The following is a 19,590-nucleotide window of genomic DNA, read 5'->3' as shown; positions in this document are numbered from 1 at the left end:
AGCCTCCCGAGTAGCTGGGACTACAGGCGCCGCCACCTCGCCCGGCTAGTTTTTTGTAGTTTTTAGTAGAGACGGGGTTTCACCGTGTTAGTCAGGATGGTCTCGATCTCCTGACCTCGTGATCCGCCCGTCTCGGCCTCCCAAAGTGCTAGGATTACAGGCTTGAGCCACCGCGCCCGGCCGAGATTTTTTTTTTTTAAGCTCATCAGCTATTGTTAGTGTATTTTGTGTGTGGCCCAAGACAATTCTTCTTCCAGTGTAGCCCAGGGAAGCCAGAAGATGGGACAAGTGTCTATACCCTTCAAGGGTCACTCCCTATTTCCCCTCCCCCAGCCCCTGGTCACTTCTAGTCAACTTCCTGTCACTGTGAATTGGCCTATTCTAGGGATTTTGCATAAGTGGAGTGATAGAATTGTCTTTGTGTGACTGGCTTCCTTCATCTGGTATGTCCAGGTTCATCAGCTCTGTGGCATGTGTGAGAACGTTATTTCTTCTTATGGCTGAATCCTGTTCCGTCTGTGGATATGCCCCATTGTGCTTGTCCACTCATCTGTGGACCGACACCTAGGTTATCTCTGCCGTTTGGCTTTGGTGAGTGAGGCTGTAATGAGCATTCCATACAGGTGTCTGAACCGATGCCTAGGAACGAGTGGCCGGATCATGTGGTGATTCTTTGTTTAGCTTTTAATACTGGTTTCTTTCCTGCAGAAATCCCCAGCCTGTGACGTGTTTCTATGCAAATAAATCCCCAACAGAAAGTAGAGTTCTCAGATTTCCCAAACTCACTTGACCTGGAAACCTGTTTTTCCTTTGAGAAGCATCTTTTGGAGCTGGCGTTATGGAGCATGCCTTGGGGAACACCACCACAGAGGATTCTGAAGGGAGGATCTTTCCCCGTGATTCGCCAGATAGTCACTGTGTCTTTCATTACTTTCAACTGGAGTGGTCCTATGTTTTTATTTATTTATTTATTATTTATTTATTTATTTTTTGAGACTGTCTCACTCGGTCGCCCAGGGTGGAGTGCAATGGTGCAATCTCAGCTCACTGCAACCTCTGCCTCTCAGATTCAAGTGGTCCTTCTGCCTCAGCCTCCTGAGTAGCTGGGATTACAGATGCCCACCACCATGCCTGGCTAATTTTTGTATTTTTAGTAGACGAGGTTTCACCATTTTTGCCAGGCTGGTTTTGAACTCCTCACATCAGGTGATCTGCCCGTCTCAGCCTCCCAAAGTGCTGGGATTACAGGTGTGAGCCACCGTGCCCAGCCCATAATATTATATAATTTCCTTATAGCTCTTTTTTTGTTCTCCTGTGAAATAGATAGAAAGTTGTTTGTATTGGCCAGGCACAGTGCCCCACATCTGTAATCCCAGCACTTTGGGAGGCTGAGGCAGGTGGATCACAAGGTCAGGAGATTGAGACCTTCCTAGCTAACACGGTGAAACCCCATCTCTACTAAAAATACAAAAAATTAGCTGGATATGGTGGCAGGCGCCTGTAGTCCCAGCTTCTCGGGAGGCTGAGTCAGGAGAATGGCATGAACCCAGTAGGCGGAGCTTGCAGTGAGCCAAATCCCGCCACTGCACTTCAGCCTGGGGGTCAGAGCGAGACTTAGTCTCAAAAAAAAAAAAGTTGTTTGTATTTTCTAGATGGAAGGTATCTGGCATGTATATTGAAATATTTAAAATACTTAGATATTGGACTTTTCTTTTTCTTTTCCCCACATGGAATCTCACTGTGTCACCAGGCTGGAGTGCAATGGCGCGATCTCAGCTCACTGCAACCCCCACCTCCTGGGTTCAAGCGATTCTCCTGTCTCAGCCTCCCGAGTAGCTGGGCTACAGGCACGTGCCACCATGCCCAGCTAATTTTTGTATTTTCAGTTATGATGGGGTTTCACCATGTTGACCAGGATGGTCTCGATCTCTTGACCTCGTGATCCACCTGCCTCGGCCTCTCAAAGTGCTGAGATTACAGGCGTAAGCCTCCACTCCTGGCCTAGATACTGAACTTTTTAGAACAATTTTGAGGTGATTTGAGAGAATAGGCTCTTAAAAGAGGACAGTTCTAAGGGTCGGGTGTAGTGGTTCATGCCTGTAATCCCAGCACTGTGGGAGGCTGAGGTGAGCGGATCACTTGAGGTCAGGAGTTTGAGACCAGCCTGGCCAACACACTGAAACCCCATCTCTAGTGAAAAAATACAAAAATTAGCTGGATGTAGTGGCAGGCACCTGCAGTCCCGGCCACTCGGGAGGCTGAGACAGGAGAATTGCTTGAACCCAGGAGGTGGAGGTTGCGGTGAGCTGAGATTGTGCCATGGCACTCCAGCCTGGGCGACAAGATGGAAACTCCATCTCAAAAAAAAAAGAGGACAGTCCTGGAACATCTGATACATCAGTAGAGGCATCTGGACTTGTTCCTGCCTGGGGACTTTTTTTTTTTTTTTTTAAACAACCAGACGCTGTGCCAGCCCAGCTCCATGGCTGTTCTTGGAGTGTGGCCCTGGGCACTGGTAGAGGGGTTGGTGTTCAAGTGGCATCTTTGCTTCCTCTCTCGATGCCAGGCTCTCCTTTCAGGAAGTGCAGAGGCAGCCAGTCTGTGGTGACAGGATTCTGTGAGGAAGGGGATGGCGCTCCGGTGGTTGTTGGGGGGTGACCGTGCTGACCTGCTGCTTGTGTCTCTTGTAGGTTAAATGCCTCCCTCTCGGTTCATCCTGAGAAAGATGAATTAATCCTTTTCGGAGGTGAATATTTCAACGGCCAAAAAGTAAAGTATATATTTTTTCTTTTCTTCCCATATTGCATAAGTATCATTTGATAGAAAGTTAACTTAAGGCAGTGACATCAAATACGCGTTGGCCCCTTCACCCCCTCGTATCACGCACTTGAGCTGTCAGGCCTGATGTGAGATGTCGCCAGGATGCTCCAGGCACTGGCATGACTGTTGATGACGTCAGTGTCCTGGGGTCTCCGTTCCTCAGACTTAGACTGAGCCCCAGTTCCGTCGTCATCACTCTTGACGGGCTCACCCGTCTTTGTGGTTGTCTGTGCCTTTCTTCCTCCCAGTAGGTTTCCAGGTTTCACACTCAGCTTTCAGGTTGTCTTAAATAGGGAAAGTGCTGATACATTGTAGAGCTAATTTTTATTTTTGAGCAGGCCAGAAAGACCTGTGTCTCACAATTGTGTGTGAAACACAAAAGCTGGAGCTCACCTTCCCTGCAGCCCGGGATGGGCCCTGGGGGTTCAGCTGCTGGGGCAAACCTGGGGGTTTGTCCATCTTCCTCTCTCAGTTTTCGTGCATTTAGAAACTAGGCTTGACTGGGTATGGGGACTCATGCCGTAATCCCAGCACTTTGGGAGGCTGCAGATCACCTGAGGTCAGGAATTTGAGACCAGCCTGGCCAATGTGGTGAAACCCCGTCTCTACTGAAAATACAAAAATTAGCCAGGCGTGGTGGTGGGTGCCTATAATCCCAGCTACTCGGGAGGCTGAGGCAGAGAATTGCTTGAACCCAGGAGGCAGAGGTTGTAGTGACCAAGATTGTACCACTGCACTCCAGCCTGCACAGCAGAGCAAGACTCCATCTCAGAAAAAACAAAAACATAAAAACTAGACTTGAATTAGGAGAATGACCAGCCCTAGTAAACCACAGCAAGGGCTTTCAGTGCCTTCCAGATTCACGGGCCGTGGGTCGTTTTCATTGTGTCACCGTCCCGGAGGCCCCCCCGGGGATCCAGCCCCATGGCCTCCCTGCACTGGTATCGTTTACATTGCTTTAGGATGTCCGTTTCCCAGGGAACTGTCATGATTAAGATTGTTCTCGCCGGGCACGGTGGCTCAAGCCTGTAATCCCAGCACTTTGGGAGGCCGAGATGGGCGGATCACGAGGTCAGGAGATCGAGACCCTCCTGGCTAACACGGCGAAACCCCGTCTCTACTAAAAAATACAAAAAACTAGCCGGGCGAGGTGGCGGGCGCTTGTAGTCCCAGCTACACGGGAGGCTGAGGCAGGAGAATGACGTAAACCCGGGAGGCGGAGCTTGCAGTGAGCTGAGATCCCGCCACTGCACTCCAGCCTGGGCGACAGAGCGAGACTCCGTCTCAAAAAAGATTGTTCTCACCACTGTCTTAGCGGCGTATCATTCGTGACACTGACATTCTTCTTCCTTCCTGTAGACTTTTTTGTATAACGAGCTCTACGTCTACAATATCAGAAAGGACGCCTGGACCAAAGTTGACATCCCCAGTCCACCTCCGAGGCGCTGTGCTCACCAGGTAATGTCAGCACTGACTCTCAGCCACCCTCCCTCTTCCCACATGAGAGTCTGGTAGACACATGGAGAGTTGATAGGCAGTGGGCGGCTGGTGCGGAGTTCTCGGCCTCCCAAAGTGCTGGGATTACAGGCATGAGCCGCTGCTCCCAGCCTGAGTGTCTGGATTTTTTCATCTATCAAACAGTGTTACATTTTGTCCTGGCAGGTGATTCAGTTCCTTGCAGATCATCTTGATCCTTTTGACACTCTCCCTAGGGCTGGCTTAGCCATCAGTGGCGGCCTTTCTGCAGTCTTTAGTAAATGACCTGTGTGGTCAGTGACATCTTTTTACCTCGTCTGGTTGGAACTTGCCTGTTTCCAAGCCCTGTGTAAACTCAGATGGTTCTCAGCATCAGAAGATGCTTTTGTCTTCACAGTAGTGGTTCCTTGGTCTCCCCCTCCCAGGGTGCAGCTTAGTGTACAGAGACGAGACTCCAGGGGACGCCCCGTGCAGATTGCCAGGGCTCTTTCTCCCGTAGCTTCCTCTCTCCAGTGCTCTACCCTGTCACTTTTAGCTGCCTCTGTGTCCCTGAACTCCAGTCCTTGTCTCCTCAGCTATGCAAGACCGCCTGCCCTGCCTGGGCCCCTCGTCCCTGCACCAGGGAAGAAGCTGCCTGCAGGGGCCGGAGTCGTGGGTCCGGGCTCCCGGGCATGTTTCCTGGCTCTCAGGTTCCCAGTCCTGCACTTCCTGCTTCCCGTTGTCTGGAGGTTGTTGCTTCATAGGTTTCATCTGGTTTTTTCCTTGTTGACAGTGGGGAGCTAATGTGCTCCATCGTGGTCAGGAGTGGAAGTTTGACCTGTGGGTCTTCATAATTTTAATCTTCGCTTGAATCATATTTATTTATTTATTTATTTATTTATTTTTTTTGAGACGGAGTCTTGCTCTGTCGCCGGGGCTGGAGTGCAGTGGCCGGATCTCAGCTCACTGCAAGCTCCGCCTCCCGGGTTCACGCCATTCTCCTGCCTCAGCCTCCCGAGTAGCTGGGACTACAGACACCCGCCACCTCGCCCGGCTAGTTTTTTTGTATTTTTTTAGTAGAGACGGGGTTTCACAGTGTTCGCCAGGATGGTCTCGATCTCCTGACCTCGTGATCCGCCCGTCTCGGCCTCCCAAAGTGCTAGGATTACAGGCTTGAGCCACCGCGCCCGGCCGAATCATATTTATTTTGTTCCCTGGTGTTCATTATCTTTGGGGCGTAGGCTGTACGAAGCTCTTAGACCACTGATCAGCCTGCCTTTGTGTGATCCTCTGGGTTGGACTGGGTCGGGCCTGGGATTCTAACTAAGATGGAGGAGAGGATGTTAGAGCAGTGCTGTGGGTTACACTCGTTTGCCTGGAGTTTGACTTCTTTTTTTTTTGTCTTTGTTTAGTTTGTTTATTTTTGTTTTTGTTTTTGTGGAGAACAGGGTCTTGCTATATTGCCCAGGCAGGTCTTGAACTCTTGGGCTCAAGCTATCCTCCTGCCTCTGCCTCCCTGATAGCCGAGATTACAGGCGTGAGCCACTGCGCCCGGCCGTTTGACTTCATTTTTTAAGAATGGCTTTTTTTTTGTATTTTAGAAATAGGGTCTTGCTTGTTACCCAGGCTGGTGTCAAAGTCCTGGGCTCAGTCCTCCCACATCAGCCTCCCATCGTGTTGGCGTTACAGGCATGAGCCACTACACCTGGCCAGGAATGGCTTTAGGGACTGATTATGTAAGTCGTAAGTATTCATTCTGTAAAAAATGAAAAGGCTTAAAAGGAAAGTCCATTGTCCATTCTCCCTAAACTGTGAATTTATATTTTCTGCATGTTTTCTCTGCACATACAGTTCATATTTCTTTTCTTTTCTTTTTTTTTTTGGATACAGAGTCTTGCTCTGTCACCTAGGCTGGAGTACAGTAGTACGATCTCGGCTCACTGCAACCTCTGCCTCCCGGGCTTAAGCGATTCTCCTGCCTCAGCCTCCAGAGTAGCTGGGATTACAGGCGCCCACCACCACGCCCGGCTAATTTTTGTATTTTTAGTAGAGACAGTGTTTTACCATGTTGGTCACGCTGGTCTCGAACTCCTGACCTCATGATCTGCCTGTCTCAGCCTCCCAAAGCGTTGGAATCAGAGATGCAAGCCACCACGCCCAGCCAGTTCATATTTCTGTGCATCTATTTCATGCAAACTGGAGCGTGCGTGTATGTGTTCTTTCTATAGTGTTCTCTCCCGTTGATGTATTGTAGGATTGTTCTATGGCATTGAATAGTCTTCCACGAGATGACATTTTAAAACTCTGTTGTACCATGTGGCATGTTTGTGCCACCTAACTTCCTCTAGACTCAAAACATTTGTTAAGTTTCAGCCTTGAGCCAGTCATCATGTCTGCTGTAAAGGTGTAAATTGGTCAATTTCTTCCTATGGGACTGTTGGGCTTTTAGAATGATAGGAAACCTGGCCTGTCCTTTTACAGGTCAGTCATCTGTGCTGAGATGACAGATGCAAAGAACGACTGGAAGTGGGTGGGTTGGAGAGGGACATGCCACCCCCATGTGCTGCTGCTCCCTGCCCCCGCTGTCTGGCCCAAGAAGGAACCGCATCGGTGCAGAGGGGCGGCACTGTGGCTGTTCCTAAGTGTGGGCGGGCGGAGCACCACCTCAGAGGTGCTGGGAGGGAGCCTGCTGAGGACCATCGTCTGCCCCACCTGGGCGCACTTGACCTTAGGTTGGCACTCTCATTTGCCAGCCCCGTCTGCGCCCTGTGTGGAAGCATTCTTCATCCTGTTAGATCCTCACTCTTACCTCGAAACGAGAGAGCATAAAACAACAGGCTTTTATGAAAGAACCAACTCTGAGATGACCACGGCTGAGCCGGGAAATGGGGCTTCACCTGCTGCTGGGGTGCTCAGGTTGCTTTTTCTCTCTGTCCCTTTTTTGTTTGTTGGTTTTTGAGACGGAGTCTCGCTCTGTTGCCCAGGCTGGAGTGCAGTGGCGCAATCTCGGGTCACTGCAAGCTCCGCCTCCCAGGTTCACGCCATTCTCCTGCCTTAGCCTCCCGAGTATCTGGGACTACAGGTGCCCGCCACCTCACCTGGCTAGTTTTTTTATTTTTAGTAGAGACAGGGTTTCACTGTAGCCAGGATGGTCTCGATCTCCTGACCTCGTGATCTGCCCGCCTCGGCCTCCCAAAGTGTTGGGATTATAGGCGTGAACCACCGCGCCCAGCCTTTTTTTCTTGCTTAATTACACCGCCAGGTGCATTATAGTCACGCGAAGTTGGGCTGCATGACCCTGGGCAGGGTGGGCGGCTCTCACCTGTGGAGATGCAGCACTGAGGGTCCCCCTCCAGCGTGGTTACTACTACGGACTGCCTAGAGGTGTGCTCTTCTCATCCTGGACCCCAGTCGCTGCTTAATTTGCAGGTTTGGAGGAAAGACCCGGTGGAGCCTGGTGGTCTCCGCCTCTGCTTGCAGCCCAGCAGTCTGTCCAGGCAGCTCTTCCCACAGGTGGATGTGTGCCTTCTCCTAAAGACTCTGCCGCCCGCAGTTCTTGCGGCCCTGCGAGGGAGTGGGCCACGGAGGACCTCATGTGGAGTAGCTGGTGGTGGTGTCTGATGACCCATCAGGGATGTCCTTGTTTTTGATTGGTGGTCTGCTCTCTCCTCAGCATCCCCTGCTGCTGGAGTGCCTTTCCGTGTGTGGCCCGGAGGACATTACTCCCACTGTGCTCCTTCACCTTTACTGTGGTGCTGAAGTCTTTATTAATAATGTCACATAAGGCTGGGTGCGGTGGCTTGTGTGTGTAATCCCAGGGTGCTTTGGGAGGCTGAGGCGGGAGAATTAACTAAAGCCAGGAGTTTGAGACCAGCCTGGACAACATAGACCCCTTCGCTACAAAAAATTAAACAGCTGGGCATGATAACACATGCCTGTAGTCCCAGCTGCTCAGGAGGCTGAGGTGGGAGGGTCACTTGAATCCACGAGGTCGAGGCTGCAGTGAGTGATGACTGATGATTGTACCACTGTACTCCAGCCGGGGCGACAGAGCAAGACCCTGTCTCTAAAAGGAGAAAACATTACATAAATGCTTTTTTTTTTTTTTTTTTTTTGAGACAGAGTCTTGCTCTGTCACCCGGGCTGGAGTGCAATGGCGCAGTTTCGGCTTATTGCACCCTCCGCCTCCTGGGTTCAAGCGATTCTCCTGCCTCAGCCTCCAAGCAGCTGGGACTACAGGTGTGAGCCACCACGCCTGGCTAATTTTTGTATTTTTAGTAGAGACGGTTTCATGTTGGCCAGGATGCTCTCGATCTCTTGACCTCGTGATCCACCCGCCTTGGCCCCCCAAAGTGCTGGGATTACAGGCGTGAGCCACTGTGCCTGGCCCATAAACACTTTATTTTACATGCACATTGTACTTGTGAGGCTAATTTTGTTGGTCCATAATAGCTAGGAAAGGGATTAACAAGAGCAGGCAGACAGCTTTATTGTATTTATTAATAAAAGGAAAACACTGCTAGGTTGCACCACGCCACTATTAATATTTCAGGTAACTAGCTGGTCCACTTTAATGGAATATGGCATTGTCTACATTTAAATGGATGTTTATTTTACAACCTAGGAATCCATGAAAGTTTGTCAGACCCTTGACTGAGGACACGCTTTCCTACGAGGGTGCTTCTCTGGAATCCTCCCCTCAGAGGCAGGAGAGGACAGTGGCTGAGTGTGGGGCCGGTCACGTTGCGGGGCAGCTGAGATAGTACTGAAGCGCTCACCACTGCCAGTCACCCATGACACTGGCCCTGCTGCTGTGTGGCTGTTCCCTGACCTGTCACCTTTCTTTTCACAGGCGGTGGTGGTGCCTCAAGGTGGCGGACAGCTGTGGGTCTTTGGAGGGGAGTTTGCCTCTCCCAACGGAGAGCAGTTCTACCACTACAAGGATCTCTGGGTCCTGCATTTGGCCACCAAGACCTGGGAACAAGTCAAGTAAGAAGCCAGATGAGAAGCTGAGCTCCAGGCGTGGCTCTTCTGTGCTTGTGTGCTGAGCCCGAGTGCTGGGAGCAGACCTCAGAATACCAGGGCTCAGAGGAACCTGGGTCACAGTCCAGGAGCCCAGCCTCGCTGGGTCCTGGGAGACCACGTTTTCTCTGGACACTTCATAGAGAAGCCTGGGCCAGGTGTAGGGGCACCAGCTGCCTGGCTTTGTTCTCCAGGTTCCTCTTGTCGTCGGCTGCCAGCCTCTCGTCTGTGTTGCAGCTCTTCTCCTGTGGTCTTCTGTTTATACCCTTGGAGGCAGCTCTGGGTGCCCAGCTTGCTGGAAGGGGAGCCCCATAGGGATATGTCATTGACTAAAAGGGTGTCCCCTTTCTGTGTCGAGTTGGTGTAGAAACCGTGGAGCTGGTATGAGACAGGAAGGACATTGACATTTCTCTTCAGTGAACCCCACTCAGCCTCTGTTGATTTCCACCTCTGTCGGGAATGTCACTGATGGGGTTTCTGATGCACGTTTACAACGGGTGTCTCCCATTAGTCAAGAGCTGCATGTCTGTCTGTGTAGAGAGCCAGATGGCGTGTTTGCACATAAGTTATTTAAGAAATCTAGTCGAATGACAGACTGAAGTAGAGTTGTTAGCGTCCTTCTCCTAGGTGTGGCCTGGCTCGCTTGCCGCTGCCATGACCCACCCTTACACACACCATCTCTCTGCCATTAAAGCAGCAGAGCAGAAGTGCCCTTGCTTCCAGGAGAGAGGCCGCTGCATGCAGGCCTTCTCCACATCCTGGGGCTTCAGCTGGAGGGCAGCGGCACTCCCTGGAGCCCACGCTTGGTTATGTCATGAGCCATTTCAGGGTGTTTCCTGGAGTTTGGGCTCCATTATGTTGCGGTGAACCATGTCAGGATGTCAAGGCCTGTTCTCCTGGCTCCGCTGCTCCGCCTGGCTCAAACTGCAGCCTCAAACTCCTGGTCTCAAATGGTCTTCCTGCCTCAGCCTCCCTAGTAGCCAGGATTACAGGCGTGCACCACCATGCCTGGCTAATTTAAAACAAAAATTTTTTTTTTTTTTTAGAGAGGGGGTCTTTTTATGTTGCCCAGGTTGGTCTTGACCTCAAGTGCTTCTCCCATCTCAGCCTCCTGAGTAGCTGGGATTATAGGTGTGAACCACTGTGCCAGGCTGAGCTGCTTAATTTCTGTATTTCTACTGCTCAGCAGGATTCGGTTACTGCTGCTTAACGTATTTGTGATTGGGAGATGCCTAATGTTGAGCCTCGTTAAGGCCCTGACGAGACATACAACGGTAACAAATAGTCTGCAGGAGATGTTGTTTGACAGCTGATGTCCACGTCCCTTTCTGCGTTCTCTCCCACCTTGTAGTCATCTCGGGGTGCTGAGCCCTTGCCTTGATAAACACCAGGCGCCTTGACTGTCCCCATAGCCTCAGCCTGCCCTCTCCCACACTGCCCCGATGTCATCTTGAAGACCTTCAATGCGAGCGGCCCCTTCTCTTGCAGTGACAATTGGCTGCAGTCTGTTGTGTACCAGCTCCAAGCACATCTTAGCTAAGGTTTTCTGAGCAAGACATTCAGCAGAATCTAGAAGAGGTGGATGGATTTGCCCATATAAAATAGGAAGGTCTTTGTGTGGAAAATGATGCCACAGGGAAAGTTAAAAATAGTGACCGATGGGGAGAAAGTACCTGCAGCATCAAGCAGAGCTCACATTCAGGGAGGGTGGTGCCCTCTGAAGCAGAGCGGAAGGCGGGGCAGAGGGCATCACGAGGCAGGCCCCGGGGCGGGTGCTGCAAGAGCAGTGCTGGGCAATGGGTGCAGGGTGGAGAGAACATGCCCTCACCGCTCAGTGGGTGGCACCCGTTCAATGGAATTTTAAATCTGCGTGTCCCCTGGCCCCCAAGTTTAAGGATTATACCCTAAAGAAATGCTTTCTCATTTTATACAAAAAACGTACAAAATATGTACAAAAAACAGGATGCAGAACAACATATGCTTGGAAAAAAGCCTGTGTGTCTGCACCTGTGTGTGTGTGTGCATATGATTGCAGGCATGTATGTGAGCGTGAGCATGTGTGCGTGCATGTGCCTCTGTATACCTGCGTGCGTGTGACCGTGCTTGCATACGTGTGAGCATGTGTGTGTGCATGCATGAGTGATCGTGTGTGCATGTATGTGTAGGTGCATGCATGCGTGTGTGCATGTGTGTGTGCATGCATGAGTGATCGTGTGTGCATGTGTGTGTGCAGGTGTATGCATGCGTGTGAGCATGTGTGTGTGCATGCATGAGTGATCGTGTGTGCATGCGTGTGTGCAGGTGTATGCATGCGTGTGAGCATGTGTGCGTGCATGCATGAGTGATCGTGTGTGCATGCATGTGTGCAGGTGCGTGCATGCGTATGAGCATGTGTGCGTGCATGTGCCTCTGTGTACCTGTGTGTGCGTGCGTGTGACCGTGCTTGCATACGTGTGAGCATGCGTGTGTGCATGCATGAATGATCGTGTGTGCATGTATGTGCAGGTGTATGCATGCGTGTGAGCATGTGTGTGCATGCATGAATGATCGTGTGTGCATGTATGTGCAGGTGTATGCATGCGTGTGAGCATGTGTGCGTGCATGTGCCTCTGTGTACCGGTGTGTGCGTGCGTGTGACTGCTTGCATACGTGTGAGCATGCGTGTGTGCATGCATGAGTGATCGTGTGTGCATGTATGTGTGCAGGTGTATGCATGCGTGTGAGCATGTGTGTGTGCATGCATGAGTGATCGTGTGTGCATGTATGTGCAGGTGTATGCATGCGTGTGAGCATGTGTGTGTGCATGCATGAGTGATCGTGTGTGCATGCATGTGTGCAGGTGTATGCGTGTGTGCATGTGTGTGTGCATGCATGAGTGATCGTGTGTGCATGTATGTGTGCAGGTGTATGCATACGTGTGAGCATGCGTGTGTGCATGCATGAGTGATCGTGTGTGCATGCATGTGTGCAGGTGTATGCATGCGTGTGAGCATGCATGCATCTTTGGGCATGTGTGTGCCTGCATGATTGTGTGCCCAGATGTGTGTGTGAGCATGTCTGTGCATGTGTGTGCATGCGTGTGCATGCTCTCGTGTGTACACTTGCAAGTGTGTGTGCGCATTCACACAGTGACCCAGACAACCTGGTGCGTGCACACTGTATGTGCACAGGAGAAGGTCTGTATTTTTGAGGTTTCTTCTGCTTCATTGATCTTTTCTTGGTATCGTTCTTTATGCCATTTTAATTAATTATGTAGCTTTATGGTATATTTTGATAGGTTGGAGGATTTTTCTCATTTACTTAAAGTCTTTGCTTTTTCATGTATTTTTTTTTCATGAGCTTTACCATCAGGTTTTCAAATTCTATTTTTTTTTTTTTTTTTCTGAGACAGTCTAGCTCTGTTGCTCAGGCTGGAGTGCAGTGGTGCAATCTCGGCTCACTACAACCTCCATCTTGCCACTTCAAGCCATTCTCGTGCCTCAGCATCCTAAGTAGCTGGGATTACAGGCGCCCGCCATCATTATCATGCCTGGCTAATTTTTTTTTTTTTTTTGAGACGGAGTCTCATTCTTGTTGCCCAGGCTAGAGTGCAATGGCATGATCTTGGCTCACTGCAACCTCCACCTCACGGGTTCAAGCGATTCTCCTGCCTCAGCCTCCTGAGTAGCTGGGATTACAGATTCCTACCACTATGCCTGGCTAATTTTATATTTTTAGTAGAGATCAGGTTTCTTCATGTTGGTCAGGCTGGTCTTGAACTTCCGACTTCAGGTGATCCCCCCACCTCGGTCTCACAAAGTGCTGGGATTACAGGCGTGAGCCACTGTACACAGCCTTAATTTTTGTATTTTTAGTAGAGATGGGGTTTCACCATGTTAGCCAAGATGATCTTGATCTCTTGACCTCGTGATCCACCCGCCTTGGCCTCCCAAAGTGCTGGTATTAACAGGCGTGAGCCACCGCGCCCAGCCAGAGTCCAGAAGGATTTTGACTGCATTGTGTTTGCTGGTAAATCGCATTTAGGCAGTGACAACCATCACGCCCCTCGGTCCTCCCATCGGGAGCATTGTGCATCTCTCCATTTAGTTGAGTTTATTTGTTTAAGAATTTAAACCTGGGCTGTGGTGGTAAAGAGTGTCACATCCTAACCAGTAAACCCCCTGGAAAGTTAGGTTTATTTTTTTAACCTTCAGTCAAGTTTAAAATGGCCTGAAGTAGAATTGTAGAGTCCAAGCCTGGTGCGGTGGCTCATGCCTGTAATCCCAGCACTTTAGGAAGCGGAGGTGGGAGCATTACTTGAGCCCAGGAGTTTGATACCAGCCTGGACAACATAGTAACACCCATCTCTAAAAAAGAAGTTAGCTAGGTGTGCTGGTGCATGTGTATAATCCCAGCTACTTGGGAGGCTGGGGTGGGAGGATCACTTGAGCTCAGGAGTTCAAGGTGGCAGTGAGCTGTGATTGCATCACTACACTGGAACCTGGGCCACAAGTGAGGCCTTGAGACTTAACAGAACATCAAAATGCAAGGCATATACGTTTAGAAAGCCTTTCACCTTGTGTCTAATGGTTCCCCCAAAAGCCTGCAGTTAGTGCCGGTGCTGGCGTATGGAGGGAGGGCTGACTGTTAGCGCTGATGCCTGTGCGGGCGCTCCTGTTTCATGATATTCTTCATGGTTTTCCTCAAGTGTTCTCCGTGCTCATCCTCACTTCATAACTGTGGCAGACGGTGGACTAAGCTGCGGCACCTTGCAGAATGAGTCTTGCCTGCCCTGATAGGAGGGCGCTGTGGGCAACTCGTCTGCAGGGGCCGTGTTTTGATCCTGAACTTAGAGGACAGTGGGGGGTTTTCCTGGCACAATGGCCAGCAGTGCCGTCCGCTAGCAGAGAAGAGGACCTTGAGGAGTGGTTCTCAAATCTTCATACTCCACGTAGCCCCTAGGGAGCCCAGGAGAATGCTCCTTCCTGCCCTCCCACTCCAGACATCGGTCCCATTCAGAACAGGTTTGATGTGGGGTTGAGGAATCTGTGTTTTACCCCAACCCCTCCTTGTACCCTCTCCACGATCCCGATCCTGACGGCTGTGGACCATAGACTGGGTCCAGTTATGGTCTGATCGATCCATCAGCCTCCATGACTGGTAGAAGGCATGCTTATTTTGAATACTGTTCAACTGATGTGAATTTTTTTAGCTGCTGCTTAAAAGAAGTAAGAATATTCATGTAAAATATCTCTTAGATCCTTAACAATGAAAGTAGTATAGGTTTTGCTTTTGTAAGTTACTAATGATAGTAGAATGAAAGCATTCTCTTAATGATTGTTTGGCTGGTCAGGCTCTGAGTGCTGTGTGACCAGATCGTCATGGGCTAGTGTAGCTGGGGATGGTACAGGGGACTGGAGGGCGCGGCCTGTTGATTTCATGGGCTGGGCTGTGGTGTGTGGCATCCTGGGGCAGTAATTGGGCTTTGTGGTTCACACACTTTGTGGCCGCTGCTGAGAGAGGACTACTCTGGCGGTTTTTCCTGTCATTTTTTTTTTTTTTAATTGAACTAAAAGGAAAGCTCAGGAGCTTCAGCTGCAGTGAAGATGGTTTTTGCCTTTTCTGGGGAAGATTGCTCTGGCAGGCCTTGTGTGGCAATCCGCATGGGTTGGGCGTATGTCTTTTAAGAAGTCCAGGAAGAGCTCGTCAGGAGACGGAATAGACGTGGCTGCTGCGACGCAGCCCTGCACTGTGCTTTCGCTTTTTAGTGAATTTTTTTTTTTTTTTTTTTTGAGGCGGAGTCTCGCTCTGTCGCCCGGACTGGAGTGCAGTGGCCAGATCTCAGCTCACTGCAAGCTCCGCCTCCCGGGTTTACGCCGTTCTCCTGCCTCAGCCTCCCGAGTTGCTGGGACTACAGGCGCCCGCCACCTCACCCGGCTAGTTTTTGTATTTTTAGTAGAGACGGGGTTTCACCGTGTTAGCCAGGATGGTCTCGATCTCCTGACCTCGTGATCCGCCCATCTCGGCCTCCCAAAGTGCTGGGATTACAGGCTTGAGCCACCGCGCCCGGCCTTAGTGAATATGTTTTACTTCTGTGGGGGAGTTAGTTTTTCAGCTGAGGGACTGAAGTTGGGGGGAATTAGATATTCGTAGAGGCGCACGGATTCTGAATTCAGTATCTGGAGTAGTCAGTCTCTTCTTTGGCTTTTAAGGGTTTTCTTGTAGGAAGGCAGAATAGATTCCCTCCTGTTACCTGGTCATTTTTAACAGTGATGTATATTTTGGGATGTTGATTATCTGATTTGAGTCGGGTTAATGTATAGTAGTGGTCCCCAACCTTTTCAGCACTAGGGACTGGTTTCATGGAAGACGATTTTTCCCTGATGGTGGGGAGGGGGATGGTTTTGGGATGAAGCTGTTCCACCTCAGATCATCAGGCCTTAGATTCTCCTAAGGAGCTCACAACCCAGATCCCGCAACCTGGGTCCATCGCGTTGCAGCTCACAATAGGGTTCGCACTCCTGTGAGGGTCTAATGCTGCTGCTGATGTGACAGGAGGTGGAGCTCAGCCTGTGTTGCCTGCTGGCCCTCCTCACCTCCTGCTGTGCGGCCTGGTTCCTCACAGACCACGGACCTCAAACTGGCAAGCAGCAGGGTGCCGGGGCCTCCTGTCCAGGCGAGCACTTGCTGGCTGCCCTCTCCTGTCTGTTGGTTGGTTGGTTGATTGGTGGGTGTTTTTGTAGCACTTGAATGACGAGTGGATACTTATTTTTTTTTTTTTTTAAAGTAGAGATGGGGTTTCACCGTGTTAGCCAGGATGGTCTGGATCACCTAACCTCATGATCCGCCCCTCTCGGCCTCCCAAAGTGCTGGGATGACAGGCTTGAGCCACTGCTTCGGCCAAGTGGATACTTCTTTTTTTTTTTTTTTTGAGACGGAGTCTCGCTCTGTCGCCCAGGCTGGAGTGCAGTGGCCGGATCTCAGCTCACTGCAAGCTCCGCCTCCCGGGTTCACGCCATTCTCCTGCCTCAGCCTCCCGAGTAGCTGGGACTACAGGCGCCCGCCACCTCGCCCGGCTAGTTTTTGTATTTTTAGTAGAGACGGGGTTTCACCGTGTTAGCCAGGATGGTCTCAATCTCCTGACCTCGTGATCCGCCCGTCTCGGCCTCCCAAAGTGCTGGGATTACAGGCTTGAGCCACCGCGCCCGGCCGTGGATGCTTCTTAACAGTCTTCATTGTCTTCTCCATTCTAGCAACAGACAGGGTGTCCTGTGGATACTTTGTAACAGTCTCTCATCTCCATTCTAGCAGTAGACACATATACTTGAGGTCATAATGGTTTGGAAATGAGGGGGAAAATAGCAATGCTGATGTCAAGACCAAAACTCAGGCGCGTGAGCATCCCGCCTCATTGGACGGCTGCGTGTGGCCCTCGCAGCTATTTTGGGATCTCTTCAGTCTCTCCCTTGAGTGGGAGTTGCCTGCAAAGCTGCCCCGATCCGACTTTGCAGCACAGATTTCCGTACTAACCGCTTCTTATTTTTGTTTCTGCGTGTTTAAGTGTGTGTGTGCTCATGTGAGTTTGAAGGGAGTTCGATGCAAAGGCAGGAGCTGTGCTCAGGGCAGTGGTGGTAATCATGGAGGGTGTGGGAGGGGCTGGGAAGAGGAGGGGGTTGTAAGACTCCCCTTTTCCCTCCCATGTAAACAGATGCTGGTGGCTGAAAGTCTGTCTGCAGTTCCTGGCAAGAGTGACTGGACATTGTGAAACACTAGAAATGCCAGCATCTGGTGTTTGCAGAGCATTTTCTTTTAAGGAAGTTGTGTCATGGTGAAGATGGGTCACAGCTGGGGGTGCAGGCAGCTCCCAGGAAGGCGGAGTCACGCCCCCTGTGCTGGGCTGGAAGGCAGAGAGACCCTGTTGCGCAGTCTGGCCTGGATCCTCCCAGCATCAGGCTCTGGAGCAGGAGGGGAGGTGGCTGCGCCTGGGAACCCCCCAAAGTAGGGTTTCCCCTCTACTTGCCCCGCAACCTGTCAGTCTCCCATTGTGCTGCTCAGCCCGGGACCTCTGTAAAAGGGAGCAGAGCTGGAGCGGGCGGTTCCCCCTCAGGACGCACACATGTCGGGTGGGAGCGCTGGAGCTCTCTTGTTTGCCTCCTCAGTCACGGTGGGCCTGCCCTGCCTGCTGAGCTTGCTGGCTTGAATATTCACACCTTGGTTAGGTTGGCCTGCCACACATGACAGCCAGCGTTTCTCCAGGCGCTCGCCACCTTCTCTTTCTGTCCCCTGGAGGAGGTGCAGGGGGTTGGGGGAGATTTGTCTGAGCCAGTGCCCTCTGAGGGATCATCTGTGATTCACAAACCACAGATGGAGGCCAGGCCACGTCAGGACCCCGCCCCATAGGTGTTTCTTAACAGCTTTGTCTGAGATGTGATTCTCTACCATCAAGTCACCCTTTCAAATGTATAATTCAGTGGTTTTTAGCATATTCACAGAATTGCGCAACCAACACCATGATCTAAATTTAGAGCGTTTTCATCTCCCAAAAAGAAACCCCATCTTTCCTAGTAGTCACCCCCACACCCCTGGTCCCTGCCGTCTGCGTCTGTAGATCTGCCTTTTCTGGGCATTTCACAAAAGCGGAATCAAAACACGTGGCCTCTGTGAGGGGCTCTTCTTTCCGCATGTTCTTTCCGCATGTTCTTTCCGCATGGTGCTGTCAGGACGTGTCCTGCTGTTGTGGGTGTCAGCGCTTCGCTCCTGTGGCTGTATGAGGGGCTGGTGTGTGGATGGATGAGGTGCTGGTGTGTGGATGGATGAGGGGCTGGTGTGTGGATGGTTGAGGGGCTGGTGTGTGGATGGATGAGTTGCTGGTGGGTGGGTGGATGAGTTGCTGGTGTGTGGGTGGATGAGGTGCTGGTGTGTGGATGGATGAGGTGCTGGTGGGTGGGTGGATGAGGTGCTGGTGTGTGGATGGATGAGGGGCTGGTGTGTGGATGGATGAGGGGCTGGTGTGTGGGTGGATGAGGGGCTGGTGGGTGGGTGGATGAGGTGCTGGTGTGTGGGTGGATGAGGTGCTGGTGTGTGATGAGGTCCTGGTGTGTGGATGGATGAGGTGCCGGTGTGTGGATGGATGAGGTGCCGGTGTGTGGGTGGATGAGGTGCCGGTGGGTGGGTGGATGAGGTGCCGGTGGGTGGGTGGATGAGGTGCCGGTGGGTGGGTGGATGAGGTGCCGTGGGTGGGTGGATGAGGGGCGGTGGGTGGGTGGGTGAGGGGCCGGTGTGTGGGTGGGTGAGGGGCCGGTGTGTGGGTGGGTGAGGGGCCGGTGTGTGGCTGGGTGAGGGGCCGGTGTGTGGGTGGGTGAGGGGCGGTGTGTGGTGGGTGAGGGGCCGGTGTGTGGTGGGTGAGGGGCCGGTGGTGGGTGGGTGGGTGAGGGGCCGTGTGTGGATGGGTGAGGGGCCGGTGTGTGGATGGGTGAGGGGCCGGTGTGTGGGTGGGTGAGGGGCCGGTGTGTGGATGGGTGAGGGCTGGTGTGTGGATGAGGTGCTGGTGTATGGATGGACCACGTTTTGTTTTTCTGTTCTCTGTTGGGCACTTGGTTTCCACTTTTCTGCTATTGCAGTGTTGCTGTGAATGTTCCCGGGCAGTGCGTGCATCTTTGTGTGCACCGGAGCACTTGGGAGATGATTGATACTGTTTGGTTGAATGAAGATATAGATGTGATGCTCACGAATGTGTGTGCGTGTGTGTACGCGCGTGTGTGCGCGCAAGCATAAGCACTCTTTCCTCCTGATGTGAGGAAGGGGTCATCATTTGGTCCTCAGCTAAAGCTGCATCTGAGTGAAAGTCAATTTCCTGGAGAAGGCTCCTGGGCAGGATGATTCTGTTATTTTACGATTCTGTAGTGAAGGACAGCAATGAGTTAGCTAATAGTGACTGGCCTCTGAGAGTCGCAGGCATGAAGTACAGGTCACCAGAGGAATGGACAGGCCCTGCTCTGCCCTTTGGGTGTGGGCGTGGGTGTAGGCAGGTTGGGTTACATGGTCTGAAGCTCTGACTTGCCAGAACCACCTGGGTTCTGTCGACAGCAAACAGCAGGAGCTCATGAAGGCAGAAACTGCCCTGCTGGAAAGCCGGGATGTGAAGGCAGAAACTGCCCTGCTGGAAAGCCGGGGTGTGAAGACAGAAACTGCCCTACTGGAAAGCCGGGTGTGTATGCATTTCCCGTTGTGCGGTTTGCTGACGGATGATCATTTGTATCTCTGATAGGACGGAGGCGAGACCCACGTGTACTTAAAGAGATTGGGCTGGGCGTG

At 51.6% G+C, this 19,590-nt stretch overlaps 1 protein-coding gene across 18 annotated transcripts in view; it reads left to right on the top strand.

Annotated features, from left to right (window-relative positions):
• Window positions 1–19,590, top strand: part of KLHDC4 (kelch domain containing 4) — a 63,578-nt gene that overhangs the window by 7,092 nt on the left and 36,896 nt on the right. For 13 of the 18 annotated variants that reach the window (XR_004439049.1, XR_004439048.1, XR_004439042.1 and 10 more), the window contains exons 3-6: window positions 2,691–2,774; window positions 4,180–4,278; window positions 7,949–8,027; window positions 9,128–9,264. Coding sequence is in view for 6 of the 18 variants with exons in the window: in XM_033219268.1 (XP_033075159.1) it covers window positions 2,691–2,774; window positions 4,180–4,278; window positions 7,949–8,027; window positions 9,128–9,264 (399 nt within the window). In the remaining 12 variants the exon portion in view is untranslated. The remainder of the gene's footprint in view (window positions 1–2,690; window positions 2,775–4,179; window positions 4,279–7,948; window positions 8,028–9,127; window positions 9,265–19,590) is intronic. The other 5 variants (XR_004439050.1, XM_033219270.1, XM_033219269.1 and 2 more) reach the window with 2 other exon arrangements.

This window comes from Trachypithecus francoisi, unplaced genomic scaffold (assembly GCF_009764315.1).
Source record: "Trachypithecus francoisi isolate TF-2019V2 unplaced genomic scaffold, Tfra_2.0 Lachesis_group10, whole genome shotgun sequence".
NCBI lineage: Eukaryota > Metazoa > Chordata > Mammalia > Primates > Cercopithecidae > Trachypithecus > Trachypithecus francoisi.
Note: the sequence above shows the minus strand (reverse complement) of the source record. Positions and strands in the feature narration are given on the sequence as shown.